The sequence below is a fragment of the Jaculus jaculus genome, chromosome 6 (assembly GCF_020740685.1).
Source record: "Jaculus jaculus isolate mJacJac1 chromosome 6, mJacJac1.mat.Y.cur, whole genome shotgun sequence".
Classification (NCBI taxonomy): domain Eukaryota; kingdom Metazoa; phylum Chordata; class Mammalia; order Rodentia; family Dipodidae; genus Jaculus; species Jaculus jaculus.
In genome coordinates, this window is record NC_059107.1 from 26,003,335 (window position 1) to 26,026,890 (window position 23,556).

Sequence of the window (23,556 nt, forward strand, 5' to 3'; positions counted from 1 at the left end):
GGAATAATCACCCCAAGTTAACTGGGCCCTGTCTCTAACAAGACTTAAGCCAGAGATGGATAGAGCAAGGGGTTATGGCTGGAGCAAGGGGAATGTGGCTGGAGTGAAGGAGTTACGGATGGAGCAAAGGGGCTATGGGTGGAGTAAGGGGCTATGGGTGGAGTGAGGGGCTATGGGTGGAGTGAGGGGGCTATTGATGGAGCCAGGGCCTACAGGTGGAATGAGGGAGCTATGGCTGGAGCAAGGGGACTATTGGTGGAGTGATAGGGCTATTGGTGGAGCAGGGGGGCTGTGGCTGGAACAAGGGGGCTATGACTGCTTTTTACATGGGAGTTCTCAGTGGCCATCAAGATTCACTGACCTGATGTGGAGCGCCTAGTGTTTGGGCAAATCCCCAAGTGGTGCCAAAGAACCAGACTATGGGTGTGCTAGACACACTGATGTACTTTTAGCCTTCGTTAGGGTGTGTTGGCAATGGATGTGCTCAGACTGTAGTAAAGGGACAGCGGAGGAAGTAGCATGAGGGCAGGGGCTGTTGGGGTCCATGCAGGATTCAAGATCACCCAGGAAGCCTGGGGGTGGAGAGTCTGTGGGGCTGTATCTCTCTGCTGCTCTGTGCACTATTCAGGGACCCACAGGAAATAATGACATGGGCCTCCCTGTGTGCTTCAATACCAGAATTCCAGTTTCCTGGGTACGCCAAGGGGAGCTATATTCTTCTGAGGGTGGAAAACCTCCTAAGCTTTCTTGTGTGGAACACCTGCACTAAAGTCACTTTTATGGAGCCCAGAGCACAGAATCCAATTTTAAGCATCGCCACAATGGCTGTGCCAGAGTTGATGTCTATGGTGTCTGATGCTGGGTGTGGCTACCAGGAACTTCAGCTCTTTCCTGTCTTTTCAGCTTTTATAAGTCCAACTATGTGCAAAGGTTTCACTATTCACGGCCCGTGAGGAGAGGCACTGTAGACCCTGAGAACGAGTTCGCTGTGAGTATGTCCCATACGTGGCCACCATTAGTAACCAGGACACACCTCTGTCAATTCCAAGTGGTAGGGTTCTTAATCCAGAGTCAAGAAGAATGAAACGAATGGCATGCAGGTGACGACACTTCTGTTGGGTCTTCTTACTTCTCGAGTTGTTCCTTTTCCGAGATGTGACCTGAGCCTTCTGTCAGATAACCTGGACAGGCAAGGCACTCAAGTATTTCCAAGAAGTAGAATCCAGCAGCTAAGAAAGGGTGTGGATGCAGCAAGCCTTCCAGCCAATAAGACGTCACAATATTTCAGCCCATCTGAGAGCTGGTCACACACTAGTCTCCTGTGTGCATAGATTTCCCAGATGGGACTGTGCTTTCTCCATATAGCCAAGGCTAGAATGAGGAGCTGACTCCAAGTTCCCTTAAGCCCTTGGCCTAAAATGTGATTCTTAAGGTCTTGGGATGTACTGCCCCTCTTTAAACTCAAATGAAGACTGTGGAGTCTCCCCTCAGACCACACAAACAGACACATCCAATACTGCCCAAGAATTCAGACTGTTAGTCTAGCTGGGTTGGAGCTCACTTGACCTAAGTCCATGTAGAGATTCATACTGCAGAAGAATTCCAAAGGGCAAGGTGCTGGCGTATTTCTTGGAATTGCAATGATCCTACTCTCTCTCCCTCCCTCTCTCACTTCCTTCCTATTTTCCTTCCTTCCCTTCCTTTTACTTTCTGTGTATTTGTGTGTTCATGCATGTACAGCCCAGAGGACAACCTTGAGTGTTGTTTCTTAGACATTGTCCACTGTTTCTGAGATGGGATCTATTGGCATAAAACTTACCCAGTAGAAGCCAAGCATGGTGGCACATGCCTTTAATCCCAGCACTTGGGAGGCAGAGGTAGGAGGATCACCGTGAGTTTGAGGCCACCCTGAGAATACAGAGTGAATTCCAGGTCAGCCTGGGCTAGAGTGAGACCCTATCTTGAAAAAACTTACCCAGAAGACTGGACTGCCTGGTCTGCAAACCCCAGGGATCCACCCTCCTCTGCTGGTCTCCACTGATCCCTGCCTTCCCAGTACTGGGATTACAAACATGTACCATCACAATTTGTTTTCTTTTTTTTTTTTTTAACCTGGATTCTGGGTATCAAATTCAGGCCTTCATGCTTGCAAGGCAAGTACTTTACCAAGTGAGCCAAAATTGAAACATTTCTTCTACTCCATGGATGGGAGGCCACTGCTGCCTGGCTGGTTGGGCATGATGCTTGCCTCTCTGATACCAGGCTTCATAAGCAATTCTCTCCTCCCTGGCCTGCCCCACCCAACAGTCCATGTGGATTGAGAGGACATCCTTTGTGACTGCGTACAAGCTGCCTGGCATCCTGCGCTGGTTCGAGGTGGTTCACATGTCCCAGGTGAGTCTAGGGCATTCGTGGCAAACCTCCAGCAGAGGCAGGGCAGAGCCAAATCTCCTTTGCTGAGGGGGATGGTTTGTATTTGCAGCTCCTGTCGGAATCCCAGAATTCCAGTGTTTGAAGGGGTATGAACAAGCTGCTTTCAGACTCTTTAAATCACTGGAAAACTTTTTGTCTCCAGTCAATAAAATTTCCTATAGACTTCAGTAATTGAAGTCAGTAGATGGGGGACATCTTTGTAGTGAAAATCAGGGCACGAAGTAGAGGTCCTGGCACCCCTTCATAGCTGTCCCATCCAGCAGCCCACTGGGAGCTCCTCTGTAGTAACCCACCGTAACCTATTTTCTACTTGAACTGAGCCTGGGAGAGGGAGAATCACTGAGAGCCAAATGTGGCTGGAATCCAAAAGTCTGAACTGCCTTGTGCAGATAGCAGGTATTTTGCTTCTCAACATTTCAGGGTCTGTGTGATCCTTAGCTAACTGAGAAAATCTTCATACTCTTGGTTTGTGGGACACATTAGCATGTGGTAAGTTTCAACCAATGTCACCCCCGGCACTGTGTCAAAAGCGTTACTTCCTGGATATAATCACACAATGTCCTTTTGGCATTCAGTATGCCCTGGTCCCACATTCACAGTTTAACTAACTACAAATTAGAAATAGTTGGGGAAAATGTACATATGAATTGAACACATGAGGAAGTTTTTCTTGCCATTCCCTAGACCCCGTGAAACAACTATTTATGCAGCATATAAGTAGTCTAGAGAGATTGAAAGTATATGGGATATGTGTATATAGGTAATATGCAAACATTATGCCACAGTGTATGAAAGACTGGAGCATTTGTGGACTTTGATATCCTTGGGAGGTCCTACACTGAATATCACATGGACATTAGCCCCATTTTTTTTTATTTTTCTTTATTTATTTGAGAAAGAGAGAAATAAGCACAGAAAGAGAGAGAATGGACATGCCAGGGCCTCCAGCTGCTGCAAATGAACTCCAGATGCATGTCCCCCCCCGCCTTGTGCATCTGGTTTATGTGGGTCCTAGAGAATCAAACCTGTGTCCTTTGGCTTTGTATGCAAGTGCATTAACTACTAAGCCATTTCTCCAGCCCCATTTGCCCCATTCTTGAGGGGAGGGAACTCTCCACCAGCCAGTAGTCTCTACACATTTGCTCCAGCTGAGCCATCTTCCAGTTGGCCCAGAAATGTCCCTCTTCCCCACCCATTCCTGGTAGACTGCAGGAAAATCAAGGAAGCCCATCTTTGTGTGCTGAATTCCTTTTCTGTTGTTTATCTCCTTAAAGTAGTTGTCACCTCTTAATAGAGTACATGACTTTTATTTTCAGTATTAATATATCAACCATTAAATATGTTAGATGATAGGCTCTACTAGCCCATAGATAAATTTCAGTAAGGTAGATGTTTTTATCAATTACATTCTCTGTTGCGCTCCAAGTGTCAAGAATAATACCAGATGCAGAACTCATGCTCAAGCATATCTAAGTAAATCAACCGATGAATTACTATGCAGACACCCATCATGTCTACATGATTACCTTGCATGTTGACTTCAGGACTCTTGAGATTAGGGAAGAAATAGGTAATGTAAGCTACATATTTTTTATTTATGCTTTTCATCTTGACTCTTTCTTTTTTATTTTATTTATATTTATTTGAGAGAGAGAGTGTGAGAGAGAGATAATGGGCACTCCAGGGCCTCTAGCTTCTGCAAATGAACTCCAGACACATGTACCACCTTGTGCATCTGGCTTACGTGGGTACTGGGGAATCGAACCTGTGGCTTTGCAGGTAGTACGTTAACAGCTAAGCCATCTCTCCAGTCTTTTATCTTGATACCTGTGATGGTTAGTTTTGATTGCCAACTTGGCTGTAGTTAAAAGTACCACCAAGGATGGCGAGGCATACTTCTCAGTGTGTCTATGGGTGTCATTCTGGAGAAGATTAACTGAAGTGGAGAACTCCCCTGAATATGAGTGGAACCATCCCATAGATTGGGGTCCAGGCAGGATGAAAGGGAGGAGAGGGAGATCGCAGTGCCGACATTCCTTCTTTATGATTCGTGTGTGTCATGTTTGTGAGCTGCTCTTCCATGGCATTCTGCCTTGACAGACTAAAGCCCTGTCCTGTGCAGCTCATGGGACTCCTGGGTGGATTCGAGGAGCCAGTACTGTAACTTGAAAGGCCCCCAGCTGGCCGGGCATGGTGGTTACTTCCTATTTTGTTTATTACTCCTCCACACATTGTCACATTTGTTTCTTCCAAATAGTTTCCCTTAAGAACTTTTTTCCCCCTTCATAGCAAGTTGGACACAGGTTATTATATATGTGCTGTCTGCAGAAATTCAGGCTCAGTGTAGCAAAAGAAACTCAGAGACCCTATTGAAGTCCCAACAGCCAGTTGATGGCAGGTGTGGTAACAGAGCCTGGTGTATGGCTATCAGCCAGCCTTTGCAACTGGAAAACCTGAGTTCTGTCTCTAGCACTGCCACCACCTGCCATTGGGCACACTGCTTGGCTGCTCCCTGGAGGACTTAGAGGACTGATAATGTAGGAAGCCATTGGAGCCATCCTCATTACCCTGACAGTGACTTCTGTTCCTGTGGCACCTGACACACAGGCCTCCTGCCCAGTATAGTCCTCATAACTCCGCTCTGAGAACTGTGCACTTGCTTTATACAGATGCCTGTGGATGGGAAGCCAGAGTTATTTTCATTCTCAGTCTCTGTTCCTGATGGCTATAATGAGGACAAAGATTTGGGAATCCAAAGATAGTCGCAAAAGTGAAGAAGCTAGCCTGTCAATAAGTCTTCCTATTTTGAACGACTTGCCTTAAAGCTTGCATCTCGCGGACACATCAGGCTATTGGTGACATCCAGGTGCAGGGCTGGGCTCTCTCCCAGTGGAGGATTTTCCTTATAACTCACTCACTCTAGACCTCAGCCTTGTAACCCCCAGGGTTGGTGTGCATACTTGACAGAAACTCAAGCACAGATTTCAGTTTGTGGCATGATGGACCGTAGGCCATGGCAGACTGAGCAGCGTTCCCCTCCAGCTCACACTCTTGTGTTTGTGTACATGCATGCATATGCAAGTGTATGTGCATGCATATGTCTGTGCTGTGGTCTGAATATAAACAGTGTCCCTGAATGTCTTACGGAGAGCACTTGGTCTATGGGGTGGTGGTGTTGGGAGGTGCTGTGAACTTTTAAGAGGAGAGGCTTGATGGGAAGTCGTTGGGTCACTGGGAGCATGTCCTGCTAAAGGGTTGGGGCATCCCAGTCTCTTTTTGCTTGTTGGCTCATAATATGAGCAGGTTGCTCTGACATCTGTTCCTGCCATTGTTATCTGGAGCCCTTGCCACAGACTGCCTGATCTGGACTTGAACAGCCAGAACCTCGAGCTAAGTCAACCTTGTCTCCTGCAAGTTAATTACCACAGGTGTTTTGTTACAGTAACATGAAGCTGACTAATACACTAGGTAGGAACACTCATTTGTGACAATGACAGCATCTGTACTGAGTGACTTCTCACTGTAGGGACCTCCATCTCCAAGCTCATGTAGAGAAATGGGTTTATGATTGCACAGGGATTTAAGAACACAGCTTATGAACATGGCTACAGAGGCTGACACCCCCCCTTTTCATATGTGCTTTAGATAAAGGAATCAGGTGACATTAAAAAAAATTTTTTTTGTTCAGTTTTTATTTATGTATTTGAGAACGACAGACAGAGTGAGAAAGGCAGGTAGGTAGAGAGAGAGAGAGAATGGGCATGCCAGGGCCTCCGGCCACTGCAAACGAACTCCAGATATGTTCGCCCCCTTGTGCATCTGGCTAACGTGGGTCCTGGGGAATCGAGCCTCGAACCGGGGTCCTTAGGCTTCACAGGCAAGCACTTAACTGCTAAGCCATCTCTCTAGCCCTCAGGTGACATTTTAAAGGAACTCTGCTATGTCAAGTGTTGTTTTAACTCAATTAGTCCTCACTACATGGCCAATGACACAGGCACTATATTGCTACCAGTACAGAGATGATAAAGTCAGCTCCCTTCCTCCATGAAGGTTTCTCTGTTTCCTTCCTTCCAGCCCAACCTTTCCCACCAACGAGCTTCCCTTCTTGGAACACTTGATAATATCTGTCCTAACACCTGTAGATTATAACTATCAGTAACTCTCTGAAGTGGGGTTTCTTACTCCCCATTTTACCAGCTAATCACCTGAGACTCAGAAAAGTGGGGAAACTTGCCCAATGTCACACAGCTAGGAAACCTCAGAGATGAGATTTGCATTCAGTTCTATTTTAATCAACTCAGTGCTCAGTAAACCCATGAGCTGCATTCTACCTATGAGCTGTTTTGTAAAGAGCTTGTTTGTAACAACCAAGCTCATTCACCCAATATCCCTGGCTGTTGCTTCTGCGGTGTAGTAACAGAGTCCAGTCATTGCCACTGAGACCATCTGGCCTGTAAATGCTAAAACATCTGGGCTGGAGAGATGGCTTGGTGGTTAAGATGCTTGCCTGAAAAACCTAAGCATGAGTGTTTGAATCGCCAGGTTTTATGTAGCCAGATGCACAGTGACACAAGTGCGCAATGTCGCACATGCACACAGGGAGGCACATGCTTCTGGGGTTGGTTCACAGTGGCTGAAAAGCCCTGGCGTGCCCATCCTCTCTCATTCTCTCTCTCTCCCTCCTCTCTCTCTCTCTCTCTCTCTCTCTCTCTCTCTCTCTCTCTCTCTCTTTTAAATAAAAATTTACTCTCTGGCCTTTTTGGGGCTGGAGAGATGGCTTAGCGGTTAAGCGCTTGCCTGTGAAGCCTAAGGACCCCGGTTCAAGGCTCGGTTCCCCAGGACCCATGTTAGCCAGATGCACAAGGGGGCGCACGCGTCTGGAGTTCGTTTGCAGTGGCTGGAAGCCCTGGTGCGCCCATTCTCAATCTCTCTCTCTGTCTCTTTCTCTCTCTCTATCACTCTCCAATAAATTAATAAAAAATGAACAAAATTTTTTTTTTTAAAAATGTACTCTCTGCCCTTTTTTTTTTTTTTTGCAGAAAATGTTTGCTGACCTCTAGTTAAGCTTTCACTGCAGATCCTAAGCTCTTGCAAACTGCACAGTTTGCCTGTTGTCATGCATTTTGCACTCTGTTTGTATTGCTTTCCGGGGTGTGTAGAAGGAGAGTTCTATTTTATCTTCCTGACTGAAGTGGACCTGTGTCAGAGCAGAGACCACTGCCACAAGGACTCGGTGTGAGCAGCCTGCTGGATGCTCCTGCCACAGCTGCTCTGAGCTCTCTGGCCAGTACTATATGCACAGTAGCTCTCAACCCACACGTGATGGGTTGGGTTGGCATGTGTTTGGCCCCTGGTAACTAGGAGAGAAACCCCCCCCTGGGCACATTGAGCCTCTGAAACTGCTGCCTCTACCTCCCCAGAGAAATCCCTTTCCCTCCGAGGGGAGAGACAGCCTGTCTGTCTGAGCTGGCAGACAGCCCCTAGAGCTGTCTGTAATCAGATCCTGTCACAGCCTCAGTTGTAGGGACTCCCTTTGAATTCCCCTCCCCAGTGAAATCAATGCCAATCATCACCTGGGTTTCGAAAGCCACCCACAAAGCCCCTTCCTTCTGAACACCTTGTTTTCAACAGACCACAATTAGTCCCCTGGAGAATGCCATCGAAACCATGTCCACGGCCAACGAGAAGATCCTGATGATGATAAATCAGTACCAGAGCGACGAGAGCCTGCCCATCAACCCGCTCTCCATGCTCCTCAATGGCATCGTGGACCCAGCGGTCATGGGAGGGTTCGCCAAGTACGAGAAGGTAGGGGCTCCCCTACCCAGGTCCTCGGGGGACCCCAGGGCAGCCGTAGCTGTGCAGTGCTTATCATACTGTGGCTGTCCTCGCCTCCAAAGGGGCACTCTGCTTGTTCCTTGAGTATGACCTGAGCTCCCATCTCCTTCTCACCCTGACTCCACACCTGGGCACAAAGGTGCAGATGTGTGAAGGCCCAATTACCCCCCAGGCAGAGGCAGGCAGCTCTGTTGAGGAAAGGCTCCGAGTCACGATGCAAAGTCCATGCCACTACGTGTGCAGACAGACCATCTCTCTGTAAGAGGATTTGAAATAATATACCTGGGGAAGAAAGAAACCCAGCATCTGAACATGCAGAAAGATTGGGAGACCAACTCCAAGGGTAGAAATATCATCTACAAATAGAGGCTACCAGGTCCTTCTGGGAAGCCCGCATAGTTAAAGCCACAGATTTGATACTGGACGCCACCCCTCCTCCAGTGTGGACAGAGAAAAGGAAATAACATTAGTTATGTGAGTCATAATATCCCTTGGGGGGAATGCCAGTTTCCCAACAGGGAGACAGCGTTTCCTGGCTCAAAATAGATGACAAAGGCATCACCTAGCTTTCCCCCGGCAGATGCTGACTGAGAGGCGTGGACTCCTCATTGCGTCACTCTGAAGCATCTCACCATGAGATCCCTGCCATCTTTCCTATGCCATCCATTGATGCAAATCCAATACCACACAGGGCAATAGTTCACGGTCCTAATTCCAGTCACCTAGTCACTCCTTCCAGCCAACCTCAGACTAACCCTTTGCTCAGCCTTCTGGGGTGATGAAGTATGTCTGCACGTAGTGTGTACTCAGTAAGGGCCAGGAAAAGGAGGAACAGAGGGACAGTGAGGGAGGACAGGACAAGCTTGAGCTCATACCATGTGACATGACTTTCCCCCATCACTTTCTCCATGCACATCAGTATTCCTTGCAGACTTGAGTTCCCCCCCCACACACACACACATCCCTGCTCCCACCCCCCCCCCCAGAGTTCTGGTTCTGTTGGACAGGTTGGAGTTGGAAAATGTGTGTCAAGTTTGTGGTTCTAATATGTTCCCAGGGGTGCTGCCACTGCTGCCCCAGGAACCCCACTTTCCCTGAAGCTTGCTGCCTGTTCCCAAGGGTCTTGATCTGAGCCTCTTGGCAGAGAAGACAATGTTAGGTGCTACAGGACCACCGTCAACACTATCACCCCACCTCCAATGCCTGGGACCCCTTCCTGCCTCTCTCATGTGATGTCTGGTGCCAGAAAGATTCGTTGTAGGTCCCCACCCAATGAGCAGGAAGTCCAAACCCTTGCTGTCCTCCCCAGGCCTTCTTCACCGAAGAGTACAGCAGGGAACACCCTGAGGACCAGGACAAGCTGAGCCACCTCAAGGACCTGATTGCGTGGCAGGTAAAGCTGAGCAGGCTGCAAAGCCGCCCCCCCCATCTTCCCCTCCCCCGTCACTTGCCCTTAGCTCATATGGCCTGGCCTGACTTCACATGCTCTTATGCCCTTGCTGCTGAATCCTTCTTCTCACTTGATCACACCTGAGCAGGCTTATCTGGAGACAGAGATTTGGGGCACCTCACCCTTGGGTGCTGCACAATGCCAGGAGGCAAGGCTGTGGTGGAGGTTGCTAAGATTGTTTTTTTCTTTGATGTTAAATTCAGGAGGTGGCTTTTCACAGCGGGACTCAAATGGAAACCAGCTCCCCCACATTCACCACCAAACCCAGCTTGTGCCAATCAGACAATAGAAGACATCCCCCCTCCCGCCCCCGCTGTCCTTCCTTGTAAGGCTGACCCAGTTTGTTGCGGATAGTAAACAGATGGATATCAGGTTTTGAAAATAATTGGGGTGGTGTTTTTTTTCAGGGGGGGGTGGCTGGTTCTTGGTCAAAGGGTCCATATCTGAAAAACTGCAGCTGAGCCCCCCAACATTCCAGCCTGAGGACTCCTCACTTGCCAGTCCCCTTGCCTTTGCGTGGCTCTCCTTGCTGACTTCCTTAGGTCTGTCCTCTCTTTCCTTCTGCGCACTTATCTTCCCCTCCCTTAGAACCTCTGCTCCTCTGTCTGCTCTGCCTTTTGCCGATCTGCCTCCCACACCCTCCCATCTTACTCCTCTCTCAGCTTCCTTTCTTCTCTCTCCCACTTCCAAAGAGGAAACAATATTCTAGATCTCTTCCCTGGGGGCTTTCAAAAGACCATGCTCATCCCCCACCCCACCACCCAGACCTTCCCCTCAAACACCTCTACCAGATCTGGGCTCTCTGCAGACCATGCAGGGAGGGAGCTAGTAAGGGGTGAGCTGGAGCCCGAGGGCCTCGGTTTACAGCAGCCTGTCCCCTCCTCCCCCCCGCCCTCCCCCCTCCTCTCCTTGCCAGTCACTGTGCAAAGAGCGCAGGCTTTCTGTTGCAGGGCGTTCGGTTACTCTAGGGAAATCAGAGAATGAGAAGCACTGGGTGCAGCCTCTTTTCTTAAAATAAGGATTCCTAATTCAGGTCTTTCTCTGCCTCTGCCAATTTATGCAAAGTGGGACTTTAAAAATGAAGCACCAAGCTCTGCACAGAAAGACATTTCCTGAATGTTTTTTGGGTGTCTGGAATTTTCTCTCTTTTTAAATTTTTTTTTACTTATTATTATTTATTAGCATTATTATTTGGTGTGTGTGTGTAGTATGTGTACATGTGTGTGTACATATTCATAGGTGTGTGGGTATACCTACGTGTGGGTGGGTGCTGGTGCCAGAGGTCGATGTCAGGAGTCTTCCTCAGTACCCCTTCACCTCCTTTTGGAGGCAGGGTTTATCACTGAACCTCGAGCTCATGGATGCAGACAGACCAGCTAGCCAGCAAGGCCCAGGACCTTGTCTGAGCTTTCCTCGTGTTGGGATTCTGGGCATGCGCCATCATGCCCCACCATTTTATGAGGATGCTGAGGATCCAAACTCAGGTCCTCAGGCTTGAAAGCAAAGCATTTTACCCACTCAGTCATTTCCCCAGCACCTCTCCCCATTTGTTTCCCTCTGTACTACTCACAAAACTCAAATATCCTCAAGACACCTCCATCATAAAGTTGTCCTTACCTCCCCATCCCAGCAAGCAGAAAGGTCAGGTGTTGTTGGATGGTTCCCTTGCCCAGACATTCTGGGGCACCCAAGCAAAGGCTAACGGGTCACAGAAGTGACCGGTGTCTCTTAGGCGACACCACTGCCCAGGACTCACCAGTGAGCCCCTCTTCTGGTCTAGTCACACATTCTCCATGTTATGTTTACTGCATTGAGAAAACGGACCTGATGCAAGACTGTACCTTCTGAGAAAATTCTACCAAAGTCTTCACACTAGGTACAGGAGCTCCACATGGAGGACTGAAAGCATGGGCTCGCTGCATGGGTTTCTACAGCCTATGAGGATGAGCCTCCAGGTTATAGAGGACACAACTCTCAGAGATCACCCTGAGCCCTGCCCCTTTTGCTCCACCCAGGTGCCCTACCTATGGTTCCTGCCCTCGGGCAGCGGGCAGCGGCTCTGGGATCATCATACTTAGCCAGTCTGTTTGAGCCCTTCCCTTCCATCCACTCTTACAGCCCTTGTTTATGGAGCCCCCACTGTGCTCCAGGCGAGCGCCAGACAGCAGAGAAGCAGTGGTGGGGAAACGTGAGCCTGCCTGCTAGAGCTTAATCCTTCAGAAGACATTACTTTTGCAAAGTTATACCCACTTTGGATTTTCTCGAGATGTGAGGACCTTAGATTTCAAAGGGGAAATGTACCCTTCTATCTCTCGCAAACCAACTGATGCTGACGTTTCCAAGGGACATTTGGTGCCAAGATTTTGTAGTTTTCAAGATTGATAGTTTTCTAGCTGTTCCTTCCCCATAAAGATTTTATATTTATTGGCATGGGAAGATGTCTACAGTATATGATTCTTTTTATTGTGAGATATTACATATAGGAAAGTACACATAAAAATATATAGCTCTTTGATTTATCACCAAGCATATATCTCTGGGATCCTCTCCCCCCACATAGATGAAGTCCACTTTTGTTGGTACCCCCAGCACATCCTCAGCTGCCTTGAAGTCATTGCCACCTGTCCTCCAGGCTGACTGCTTCCTTACTTGTGTTTTAGAAAAAGTTTTACTTTCTAAGCACTCAACCTTATGCGCATCACAATTTGGTCTGGACTATTTCTGACATACGTATAAATGGAATCATAGCATTTTTAGTTGGAGAGATGGCTCAGGGTTTAAAAACACTTGCTTGCAAAGCCTGATGGCCCAGGTTCAACTCCCCAATACTCACATAAAGCCAGATGCATGGTGTATGTAGTCTTCTGTGTCAATATTATGTTAGTGAAAATTATTTTGTTGCATACATATAATTTATTCATTCTGTGGCCATATACTAATTTACACAGGTAGATTATATAATTATGCCAAGTGTATTTATTGATTCTTTTCTATTGGTGGAGAATTGGGTTGATTTCAACTGGGAGCTGCTCTGAGCATCCTTGGATATATCTTTGTTGGTCAGAGTATATGAGAATATTTAACTTGAGTAGATAGTACTAAACTTGGATTGGTATAAATTAATTTTGTTTTCACCATTATGTAAGTAGTATTACACAGTACATGCATGCTGTTATACATCCAACCTCTTTGTGTTGTATAATGCCTCTGAGATCATCCAGGTTGCTGCATAAATCATAACTTTGACAACTTTGACTGCTTTATTTGTCTCTAAGTGCTATCCTTGTATGCCTATGTACAAATACTGTATCAATTTATTGATCCATTCTCCTGTTGATAGACATTCAGGTTGTTTTCAGGTTTTGCATGTTATGAATAACACTTGTTTATGTCATCTGATTGACATACAAACTCCAGTCCCTCAATACATTTGCAGTAGGAGAACTGCTAGGCCATGTGTAGTTAGTCTTTTTGTGTATAAGAAATAGCTTGCCAGGACTGGGGAGATGGCTTAGTGGTTAAGGTGCTTGCCAATAAAGCCAAAGGACCTAGGTTCAATTCCCCAGTACTCATGTAAGCCAGATGCACAAAGTGGCACATACATCTGGAGTTATTTGCACTGGCTAGAGGTCCTAGCTTGCGTGCTCTCTCTCCCTCTCTCTCTCTTTCTCAAATAAATAGTTAAATAAAATATATTTTAAAATAGTTTACCAAAGTGGCTAAGCCAGCTTACACTTCTGTCAGCAACCGCTGAGAGTCCATTCTCACTGGCACTTTCACAAAACCAAGATCAACAAAGTCTTCAAAACTTCCAATTGGATCCTGTAGCTTTTCTGATCACAGTGGAATGACACTAGAAATGAATGGCAAGAGAAACTTCACGGATTCATAAACAGATGGAGACTGAACGGGTACACTTTTAAATGCACAGCAGGTCATGAAGGAAATCAGAAGGGAAATTATAAGATCCCTTGAGTCAAAAGAAAATGGAAACACAATACATCCAGATCCATGGGATGCAGCAAAAATAAATGTATTGTGGAGAGAGTTGCATACACGCACTGAAGAGAAGAAGGTCTATTCTGTGGCTGTTGGATGGAATGTTCTATAAAGGTTAATGAAGTCCATTTGATCTGTAGCTTAACTGTGATATTTCTTTGCTGATTTCCCACCACCCCCTCTCACCCCGACCAATGATCTCCTATCCCTAGTGAGAGCCATGTCTCTATTCTATGCTGTATCCTGGCTCCACTTTAACATATAGACACATGGGTAGTGGTGAACCATTCTTTCCAATGTATTACGTTAAAGCTATATATTTACTTCATGTTAAATCTTCTGACATTTTAAAATTTCCATGATCATTCTTTTGATACAGAATCCTTATCTTTATGAAGAATCTTTTGTTAGTATGTTAAATTTTCTAATAATAACAAAATAAGCTTACTTCATTCTCTCTTTCTTCCCTTCTTTCTTTCCTATGCACTTTCTTTCCTCTCTGTTAGTTCTGTTCCTTGTCTTTGCTGGTGGGGAATTTCCTCCAGTGTCTGGCAATCCCTGGCAAAAATTCATCATTCATAGGGAAGCTAATTGAAAATCGGTGTATGTGGGCGAGAGTCCCATCAGCTGGGTGACATTACTATGTGTTAACTGAATAATCCACATGGGTCCATGCCCACAAGGAACCAATCACTCTCTGCAGAGACACATCTTTCAAGCTTCTTCCCAGCTGCCGCCCTGAGGCAGCTTGGGAATTCAGAAGTGATAGACTTACTACCCACTGGCAGACTTCCCTTGCATCCCTGTATTTCCAGTCTCATTTCTTCTCCTGCCCTGTGTCTGATAGCCCTGAGCTCCAAGTTTCATGATCTAATTGTCCTTGAGGATAAACCCCCGCTTCTTGGGGAAATGGGAAACTATGATGCCTGGCCACAAGGTGAGGCAGTATGTAGTTGGTGGGGAACCTTCCTGGTGCAGAATTTCAACCCCTCCCTGTGTCTCTATCTCTGAACACCGCCCCCCCCCAGCCCTGGTTCTTAGAGGCAGAGTGGATGGCCAGTTCTAACTAGCAATGCCCTCCCTCTCTGTTCTTGGAGGTCAGTTTTCATTCTCCAGCCACCTTCCACCTGGACATAGGCCGGGGCACTTTCACAGCTGAGTCCAAGTCTCACTGAAGATTTTAGTTCCTTCTCATCTTGTGAGACCTCCAAGAGAAGGAGGCAGAAATGTTGTCATAGCACTATTATTGGACTGTTCATTATTTTCCAAAGAGAATCTATCCTTTGTCCTATATACTCTTAGTTACTTTCCCTCAAAGCCAAACACTTAATTTTCTCAGGTTCTCCTTCTAGCAGAAAGCCCTGTTTCTTTGGTTTTTTATTGTTGTTGTTGTTGTTTGTTTGTTTATATTTTCAAGGCAGGGTCTTATTCTAGCCCAGTCTGACCTGAAACTCACTTTGTAGTCCAGGCTGGCCTCAAACTCATAGCGATCGTCCTCCTACCTCTGCCTCCCAAGTGTTACAAGTGCTGGGATTAAAGGTTATGCCACCACACCTGGCCATTACTTACCTTTAACACCTACAATGCAGCATCCACTGGAAAAATAAGACATTGGCTCTCTCCTATCAGTTACCCCCTACTTCCTCATCTTTCCACAATTTTGCATAATTTTTTTAGAAACGTCTTACTGGTATGTTAACTTTCTGATCTGAACATACCCATAGATTTCTTCAGCAACCATACAAAGTACAATTGGGCCTCCATGGTTGAAGATGCTCTATGATCTCTCCGTCCCTTCTCAGCTTTTCCCTTCCATAGCTCAGCTTCTTTCTTTCATCCTTTCATCTTTCCCTTTCTAAGTTCTTCTTAGCCAAGACTTGAAGTCAAAGCCACAGAGGTTCCTTTGCTCTGGTCCCAGGAGGGAGCAGGGGGAGGGCAGATTTTCCCATGAATGTGGCCTCTAATGGGGTATGACCCTCAATTCCTGGGAGGCAAGAGAAGATGGTGCCATTCTCCACTCTAGACCAAACCCCAAGGCTACAGTTGTCTCATTTCCTAGACCTGAGGATAGTTTGTGTGTAAGAACCCTGAAGCTCTCTGCCAATTGTTAGTAGCCTGACTTGAGCTCACAGGCTGGTCCCCAGGTTCAGACCAGCTGGCTAGGCTCCATCATTCACCATCCTTCTTTGCAGATCCCCTTTCTGGGAGCTGGGATTAAGATCCATGAGAAAAGGGTATCAGACAACCTGAGGCCCTTCCATGACCGAATGGAGGAATGTTTCAAGAACCTGAAAATGAAGGTGGAGAAGGAATACGGTGTCCGAGAAATGGTAAGGGTGGGCCTTCTGGCTGGAGGAAGGTGTGAGGTGGGGCAGGAAGGACAGTGGGAATCAGAGCTCAGCAAAGGACTCTGTCCTCCAGGAGAAAGGCAACTATAAAGTGGCCCCTCAAAAGTCACCCCTAAATTGAAACCAGTTATGATTTAAAATGATGTAAAAACCAACTTCTCCTGGAACTGTGTAATTACAAAACCGACATTATGAAGGGCACATGACATGCCAGGCCTGATCTCAATAGGCTGTTGATGCTGACATATATCTACAGGTCACTTAATCTTCTTAACAATCTGATGGGAGCAATTAGAAAATTGCTCAGATCTTGTTTTGGGTGTAGAGGTGTCATATAATTTGCCAAAAGCCACATAGCTGGTAAGTGAAAGCCAGAACTGGTACCTGGCTAGTTGTCTCCAAAGCCACTGTGCTCTTGGGAGCTTTGGCTGGGGCGATGCTAAGCTGTTAAAGGCCTCAATCAACTCCTCAGCACCCATGTAATAATGCCACAGGCACAAAATGGCTATGTGTCTGGAACTCATTTTCAGTGGCAAGAAACACTGGTGTGTCCGTGTGCTTTCTCTGTCTCCTCTCTGTCTCTGTCTGTCTCAAATAAATATGAATGAATAAGTTTTTTTTTTTTTACTTTTATTTATTTATGAGAGAGAGAGTTAAGGAGACAGGGAAAAAGAATGGGCACGCCAGGACCTCTAGCCACTGCAAACAAACACCAGATGCATGTGCCACCATGTGCATCTGGCTTACTTGGGTCCTGGAGAATCGAACTTAGATCCTTAGACTTCACAGCCAAATGCCTTAATGGCTAAGCCATCTCTCCAGCTCTCCAGAATGAATGAATGAATAAGTAAGTTGCTGGCCTGGCCTAGTGCTCTGCCTCCCTATGGTCTTCTACTTAAAGTGGAATCATAAAATATCAAAGCCCGGTGTGATGGCACATGCCTTTAATCCCAGCACTTGGCAGGCAGAGGTAGGAGAATAACCTTGAGTTTGAGGCCACCCTGAGACTACATAGTGAATTCAAGGTCTGTCTGAACCGGAGTGAAACCCTATCTTGAAAAAACAAAACAAAGCAAACAAAAAATAAATTAATAAAATGTCAAGGCCATGCATCCCTTAGAGGCCATCTGCAGCAGCCCTCTCAATGCCAGACACGCAGGGACAGACCAGCATGGGAAGGATCTAGAGATGAACTCAGGGTTTCTCCTTTGCCTCCAGGCATGCGTGTCCATGAAACAAGCTGCCTCTTTTCACACTTCCTGCGCAAAACTGTGAAACTGCTGCAGTGCAATTCTGATACTAAATACTTAGATTTAGGTCAAATGTTCAAGGTCAAGGTTTTCACCAGTTTCTATCCCCTTTAGACACCAGCCACAGGTTCCAAGTTTCCAGAACTACCTTTACTTCCACATAACTGATCACAATTTGGGGGGCATTCCCAATAGGAAAAAAAAAAAAAAAAAAAACTCATCCATCTTGGAAAATACCATATTCATGGATTTTCAACTTTATCATGGTATTAGAGTAATATGCACTCAGTAGAAATCATACTTTGAATTTTGATCCTTGATTTTTCCTGGGCTAGAGCTCTTTGATAAAGTGCTTTTTCAAGATTATGGGTGTGGGCAGCAAACCAAGGCACTCAGGCAGCTTTGGGCAAACAGGCAGACCACAGGGTGAGCAGAGGACCTGCTGTGACGTGCTGTGTTGCTAAGCTAAGCTAGGATGTTGGCGATCTAGGCGGATTCCGCACATTGTTGAACTACAAGTTCAACCTATGACGACGGCCTCATCATGAGTTTTGTGTCCTAACAATGAAGGGCATTTTGTACTATTTTACTGTCACAGCCGCCTTTGTGTTGCTGGCATTAAACACACAACCAAGAGCAGCTGGTGGGAGAAAAGGGTTTGTTTTGGCTTACAGACTTGAAGCGAAGCTCCATGATGGCAGGGGAAAACGATGGCATGAGCAGAGGGTGGACATCACCTCCTGGGCAACGTCAGGTATACAACAGCAGCAGGAGAGTTGTGCCAAACACTGGCAAGGGGAAGCTGGCTTTAGCCCCCGTAAGCCTGCCCCCAACAATACACTACTTTCAGAAGGCTCTAATTTCCAAATTGCCATAAGCTGGGGGTCATAGCATTCAGAACACATAAGTTTTAGGGCTCACCTGAATCAAACCATCACAGGGCACATCAAGGGTGACATTTGGAAAAGTCCATGTTCACAGGAACGCAACCCCTTCTGTGGCACATTGACATGTAATTACCAGCCGGGGTGTTCACCTGAGCTTAGTTATAGAGAGGTTTTCTTGAAGTTTCACTAGATAGCCACGACTGAGTCATTGGTCATGCACTAGAGATCCTTCCTCATCCTCCCTGCCCTCCCTGGAGGTTCAGTTGATATTACCTGGCTCAAGTTGATATTACCTGTAATGGCAAGAGTGGTCTCTTTGGCATAGCCAGTCCCCATCTTAAGCTATCTTGTGAGTATAAAGGAAGATAAGGGCCTATGAGGCCATTGAATGACACTGATGTTGTCACATGGGGGAAAGTTAAGGATTAGCGTTTGTCCCCAGGGATAGAATCTGCCAATGTTTATCCTACAACAGGCCTGTTTCCCCAGCTGCCTGGAAGTTTTGTGCTGAGGCTGCAAGGGTCCACCCAGCTGCTAACCACCTGTTCTCACACCTGCAGCCCGACTTCGATGACAGGAGAGTGGGCCGCCCCAGGTCCATGCTGCGCTCCTACAGACAGATGTCCATCATCTCTCTGGCATCCATGAATTCTGACTGCAGCACCCCAAGCAAGGCTGCTTCTGAGAGGTCAGCTCCTCCCCTTAGCCCCTGACACCCTAGCTCGGGCCTCCCATCTCAGCTGAGGTTGCAGGAAACCCTCACAGCTGCCTGACAGGACGCCCTGGCTGGTACCATTTGTAGAGGGTTCTAAGTGGCTGGGAGAGACAGGAAGCTTTTCCTGAGGACCCAGAATTCATCACAGCCCTCGAGACCCCTGACCAGTTCTGTATATTGTGCACCCAGCCTGAGTTTCTGGAATGTTCTCTCCTCAGATAGGGGTCCCATCCTTTCCCAAGGAAACTTCCCACAAGGAAGTGTCCTCATTTCACAACTACTCATTCCACACCACCTGTACCTTTTCCTTGACTCCTTCCTCTATCCTACAGCCCTGTGACTCTCTACCCTCTCCTCATCATATAGGCACATGGGCCCAGTGCCTAGACGTCATGGCTATCCTTCTGGGCAACTGCTCACTGAGAGGCAAGCTATAGCCCACAACCTATCTGCCTGTATTTTAAATGTCTTCAGACTAGTTAGTGACTTCCTGTTCCCCACTAGACAAGCTCATCTGGCCCTGAACCCAGCCTTGCAGAGACAGCTCGGTCAACATCAAGGCCCTTGCAGAGCCCCCCGAGTCACTGCAAGGCGGTTCTACCAACGTTCTCTCTGCAATTTGCACCATTCTCCCACCTGTCCCTCAGCTTCGACCTAGATTCAATGGCATCCAAGACCCCCAAGGTGGAGGAGGAGCCCATCTCCCCGGGGAGCACTCTGCCCGAGGTCAAGCTGCGGAGGTCCAAGAAGAGGACAAAGAGGAGTAGCGTGGTGTTCGCTGACGAGAAGGCGGCGGCCGAGTCGGACCTGAAGCGGGTGAGCCGGGGCAGCGGGCTGACTCCAGCATTCTGCCATCTCTGTGATCGGCAGCCCGGGATTCCCCAGACAGGCCACACTGCAGCCTGGTTTCCTCAAGGCAGAGTGTGTCACACTGACCGCTTAGGCACGGGAGGCTAAATACATGCCCGTGCCCCACAACTGGGAAGTACCAAAGCTGGCATTCGAACCCGAGCCACCAGACTCTAGAGCTTGCATGTCCATTGAGAGGCTGGGGAGAAGCAGTCCACTGACCTATAGGAGGGGACAGCCACCACCTGTCTCCTGACATTCTGATCACTATATTTCACACTTCCCTGAGCTCATTCATGATAGGAGCCTGTGCTACGGGCAGAGGTGAACATACTGTGACTCCGTGCATTTTGATATGTTAAATTAATAGCTGTTTAATAATGCTTGGGAGGCTGGGAAAACATAAGGATTTTGCAGGAAGCCTGTGCTATACAGTAAGTTCTAGAACAGCCTGAGCTACAGAGTGATCCTGTCTCAAAATAATTCAAAATAATAATAATAATAATAATAATAATAATAATAATAATAATAATAAATACTACTTGGTATCAGACAGTTCTGAATTCAATCTTAGTTTTCCCCTGGAAAAGAGGGTTGTTAAAATCACTCTGGAGACCTGGAAGGAAGAGGGCCTGTGAGGAAGGGAAGTTAGATACGAAGTAAGATACATTCCAGTGATGAAAACATGAGCATCGGTGACTGCCGTTGCCTAGAGGAAAAGGGATGGGAATGCCTCTTGCGCTGCACAGTTTGGGGGAGCACCGTAAACATGACAGTCTAGCTGAATAGCCCCTCTGCAACACTCCTAGAGCTGTGTAACGGCAGACTGTAGGCTGGCCTGGAATGGTATGAAACAGAACAAATGAACTAGAGTGTCAGGTGCATAGAAGTCACTTCAGCCCCTTCCCCTGGCCTTGGCAATCTTATATTACCTCGTTCTGAGTGTCTCTCTCTCTCTGTGTGTGTGTGTGTGTGTGTGTCTGTGACTGTGTGCTGTGTTCATCCAGCTCTCCAGGAAGCACGAGTTCATGAGTGACACCAACCTCTCCGAGCACGCAGCTGTCCCTCCCAGGATATCTGTCCTCTCTCAGATGAGTTTTGCCAGCCAGTCCATGCCCACTATCCCAGGTACACCCGTAAGAAATTGGGGGGGGAGGTTTCCTGGGGACAGAGGCTCTGTTTGCCACCTCATCCTCTACACTGTCCCCATGCCCCATCAGCGGGAAGTCTCATGAACAAGGTCCACCTGGTCAGAGGTGGTGGTCTGCCATTCCATCCCCCTGGTGCACCAGATCCTTTGGGACCTCTTGCCATACCACCTACTCCTATACCCTTGGCCCTGAAGCCTCCCCAGGGCCAGAAGTGTACCCATGGCATGTCACTAAAACCCATGGCTCCTTTTTCCAACCTTGACAACTACTTCTGGGTTTATGAAACTTGCCACATCGTCTGTCAGCTGTGGTGCCCATTGCGTCGATGACACCCATGCCCATCCCCCACTCACTCACTCTCCAGGGAGGAGGGGCAGCCCTACTCTCTTTCTAGTTCACAAAGGGATGTCCAGGGCCCTCAGAGGCACACGCAAGCCCCAAAATGCCCCCACTTGCTACGTAGCAGTTCTAGTCTGCTGCCTGCTGCAGGCTACCACACCAGGCCTCCAAGGGCTCTACGTTAGAGCCACCCCCACCCTGCCTTTGGAGAAGAGGAGAAAGGGGGTTGCCGAGTTGGGAAGTCAAGAAAGAATGAACTTACACTGTTTCCTTATAGTCAGGGGCTTTATGTACCCAAGGCAGTCAGGGCACCCGTGGCAAGGGACTTCCTTTTCCTGCCCTTGTTTCCAGATGGACATCTGTGGGCAAGACTTTTATTGGAGAGCCAGGAGGCAGAACCACTGCAGGGTTTGGCAAGCCTCACCCCAAAGATCAGCCTCTGACCTCTCTGTCACCCATCAGCCTCTTCCCGGATACCTCGCCCATCCCCTGGGCTCTGCCGCTACTGCGCACGCTCACTCTCCTGTCCTTCCAGCCCTCACAGTCTCCGTGGCTGGCGTGCCTGGGTTAGACGAGTCCAACACGTCTCCCCGCCTCAGTCAGACCTTCCTCCACCCCTCAGACAGTGACAAGAAGACACTGAAGAAAAAGAAGGTCAATCAGTTCTTCAAGACAATGGTGAGAGGCCCCAGTGGCTGGAAAGAGGTGGGGGCGTTGGGAGGAAGAAGCAACGGAGAGGAGGTCTGAGAGTGGAGATGACTTCCCCAGGAAGCATGGTCAGGTCAGGGGCCTGGGGGTGGGGCGATGCCCAACCATCCCCACAGTTCTACTGGTGGCTATTCTGAGAAGGACGCCTGGGACCTCGGGACCAGTAGGCAGCATGGCCCCTTCCTCCACTGCTCTTTCTTCCTCCACTGCTCTTTCTTCCTCCACTCTGACCCCCGATGGCTGGCTGTCTTTGGAAGCCGGAAGTGGTTTTTTTTTTTTGTCAGGGGAAAGCATTTTCCTGTTCTATTTATTAAAATTCTTCAGATTAAAAGTGGTTTTTAATTGCCTATTTTTGAAGTTCCATCTCCTGTTGTTACTTACCAGTCTTTGCTGAGGATCAAGAAGGTACCAACATATTTCTGATCCCCCCGGGGCACAATGAGTCAGAACTGTGCTGCTGAAAGAAAACCATGAGTCAGCACCATGTTAAACCCTTCCTAGTTATTATCCCCCACGATCTTTCCCCCTGCTCAGGGGAAGGAGGCTCACAGGGCTCATGGAGTTAGATAAGCAATGTGCTTGAGTTCACACAGCTAGCGAGGGATTTGTGAACCTGCCCAGTACAACCTTCTGGAACTCCTGTTCCCTTGGCTTTGGGCACAGGTCAGGGTGGAGGGTCTGGGCAGCCCCACTCTGAGGCCCATGAGAATCCCATCATGTTGTTAATCTGTGTATTCTTTTCTCACGCAAAGCTGGCCAGCAAGTCTTCAGAAGAAAGCAAGCAGCTCCCTGCAGACTTCCTGTCTACCAACCTATGAGAGCTGTTGCCCAGCTCCCAGCAGACTTCCTGACCACTGACCTGTGAGGGATGCTGCACAGGGCAGGATAGGAAAAGACGTTTCCAGAAAAGAAGCACGGGCAACATCAATGCTTTACAGACCACAGACCAAATGAGGAGACTGCCTGCATAAGGTATCTTCACTTAAAAGAGACAGAGAGGGGACAACTGAGCTTCAGAACTGGGTGACAAGCCCAGGAACTCCCTGGCCACCACCAAGGGGTGGGTGACCTGCTGAGTAAGGAACCCCTAACTGAGTTCCTTTTTGGAGCCAGTAAGTTCCTTGTGCTCTTCCAGCCTCCCAGACACTCCTTCAGGAGCTGTGTTTTTATTTCATTTACTTACTAGAACTGAAAAGTCTTTTTGCATTCTTTTTTCATTTTCAATTAATAGTTCTGTACTTTACATTTTTATTACAACAGCCCTTCCCTTTCTAGCTGATCATCTCCAAAGTGTTGCTCTTTCTTACCGACAATAAAAAACTATTCCATGGCTTCAGTAACCCTTTGCTTGATTCTGTCGGCTAACTTTGTTCCTAGAGGACTGGGTGGGAAGCTGCGGGGATGGGAGACAGTTCAGAGGGCCACAGTGATTGAAACGCCTGTCGGCCTATCCCAAAGCTACAGTTTCTTACCTTGCTCCATACTGTGTCTTCCAAGACATAGTTTTTAAGGGCCAAACTCTGGGATGTGGGGCTGCTGGGTAAGTCCACCTAGAATCTTCCTCATGTGGTCTGACAAGAGAGACTTTC

General features: G+C 47.7%; 1 protein-coding gene across 1 annotated transcript in view; it reads left to right on the top strand.

Annotated features, from left to right (window-relative positions):
* The window catches only part of Dock2 (dedicator of cytokinesis 2), a 469,609-nt gene extending 446,302 nt beyond the window's left edge, over positions 1-23,307 (top strand). The window contains exons 43-52 of the mRNA XM_045152647.1: positions 904-988; positions 2,308-2,394; positions 8,065-8,241; positions 9,581-9,664; positions 15,913-16,050; positions 18,766-18,893; positions 19,568-19,736; positions 20,777-20,897; positions 21,795-21,937; positions 22,720-23,307. Of these exons, the coding sequence (XP_045008582.1) occupies positions 904-988; positions 2,308-2,394; positions 8,065-8,241; positions 9,581-9,664; positions 15,913-16,050; positions 18,766-18,893; positions 19,568-19,736; positions 20,777-20,897; positions 21,795-21,937; positions 22,720-22,785 (1,198 nt within the window). The 3' untranslated portion in view covers positions 22,786-23,307. The remainder of the gene's footprint in view (positions 1-903; positions 989-2,307; positions 2,395-8,064; positions 8,242-9,580; positions 9,665-15,912; positions 16,051-18,765; positions 18,894-19,567; positions 19,737-20,776; positions 20,898-21,794; positions 21,938-22,719) is intronic.
* Positions 23,308-23,556: the final 249 nt, after the last annotated feature.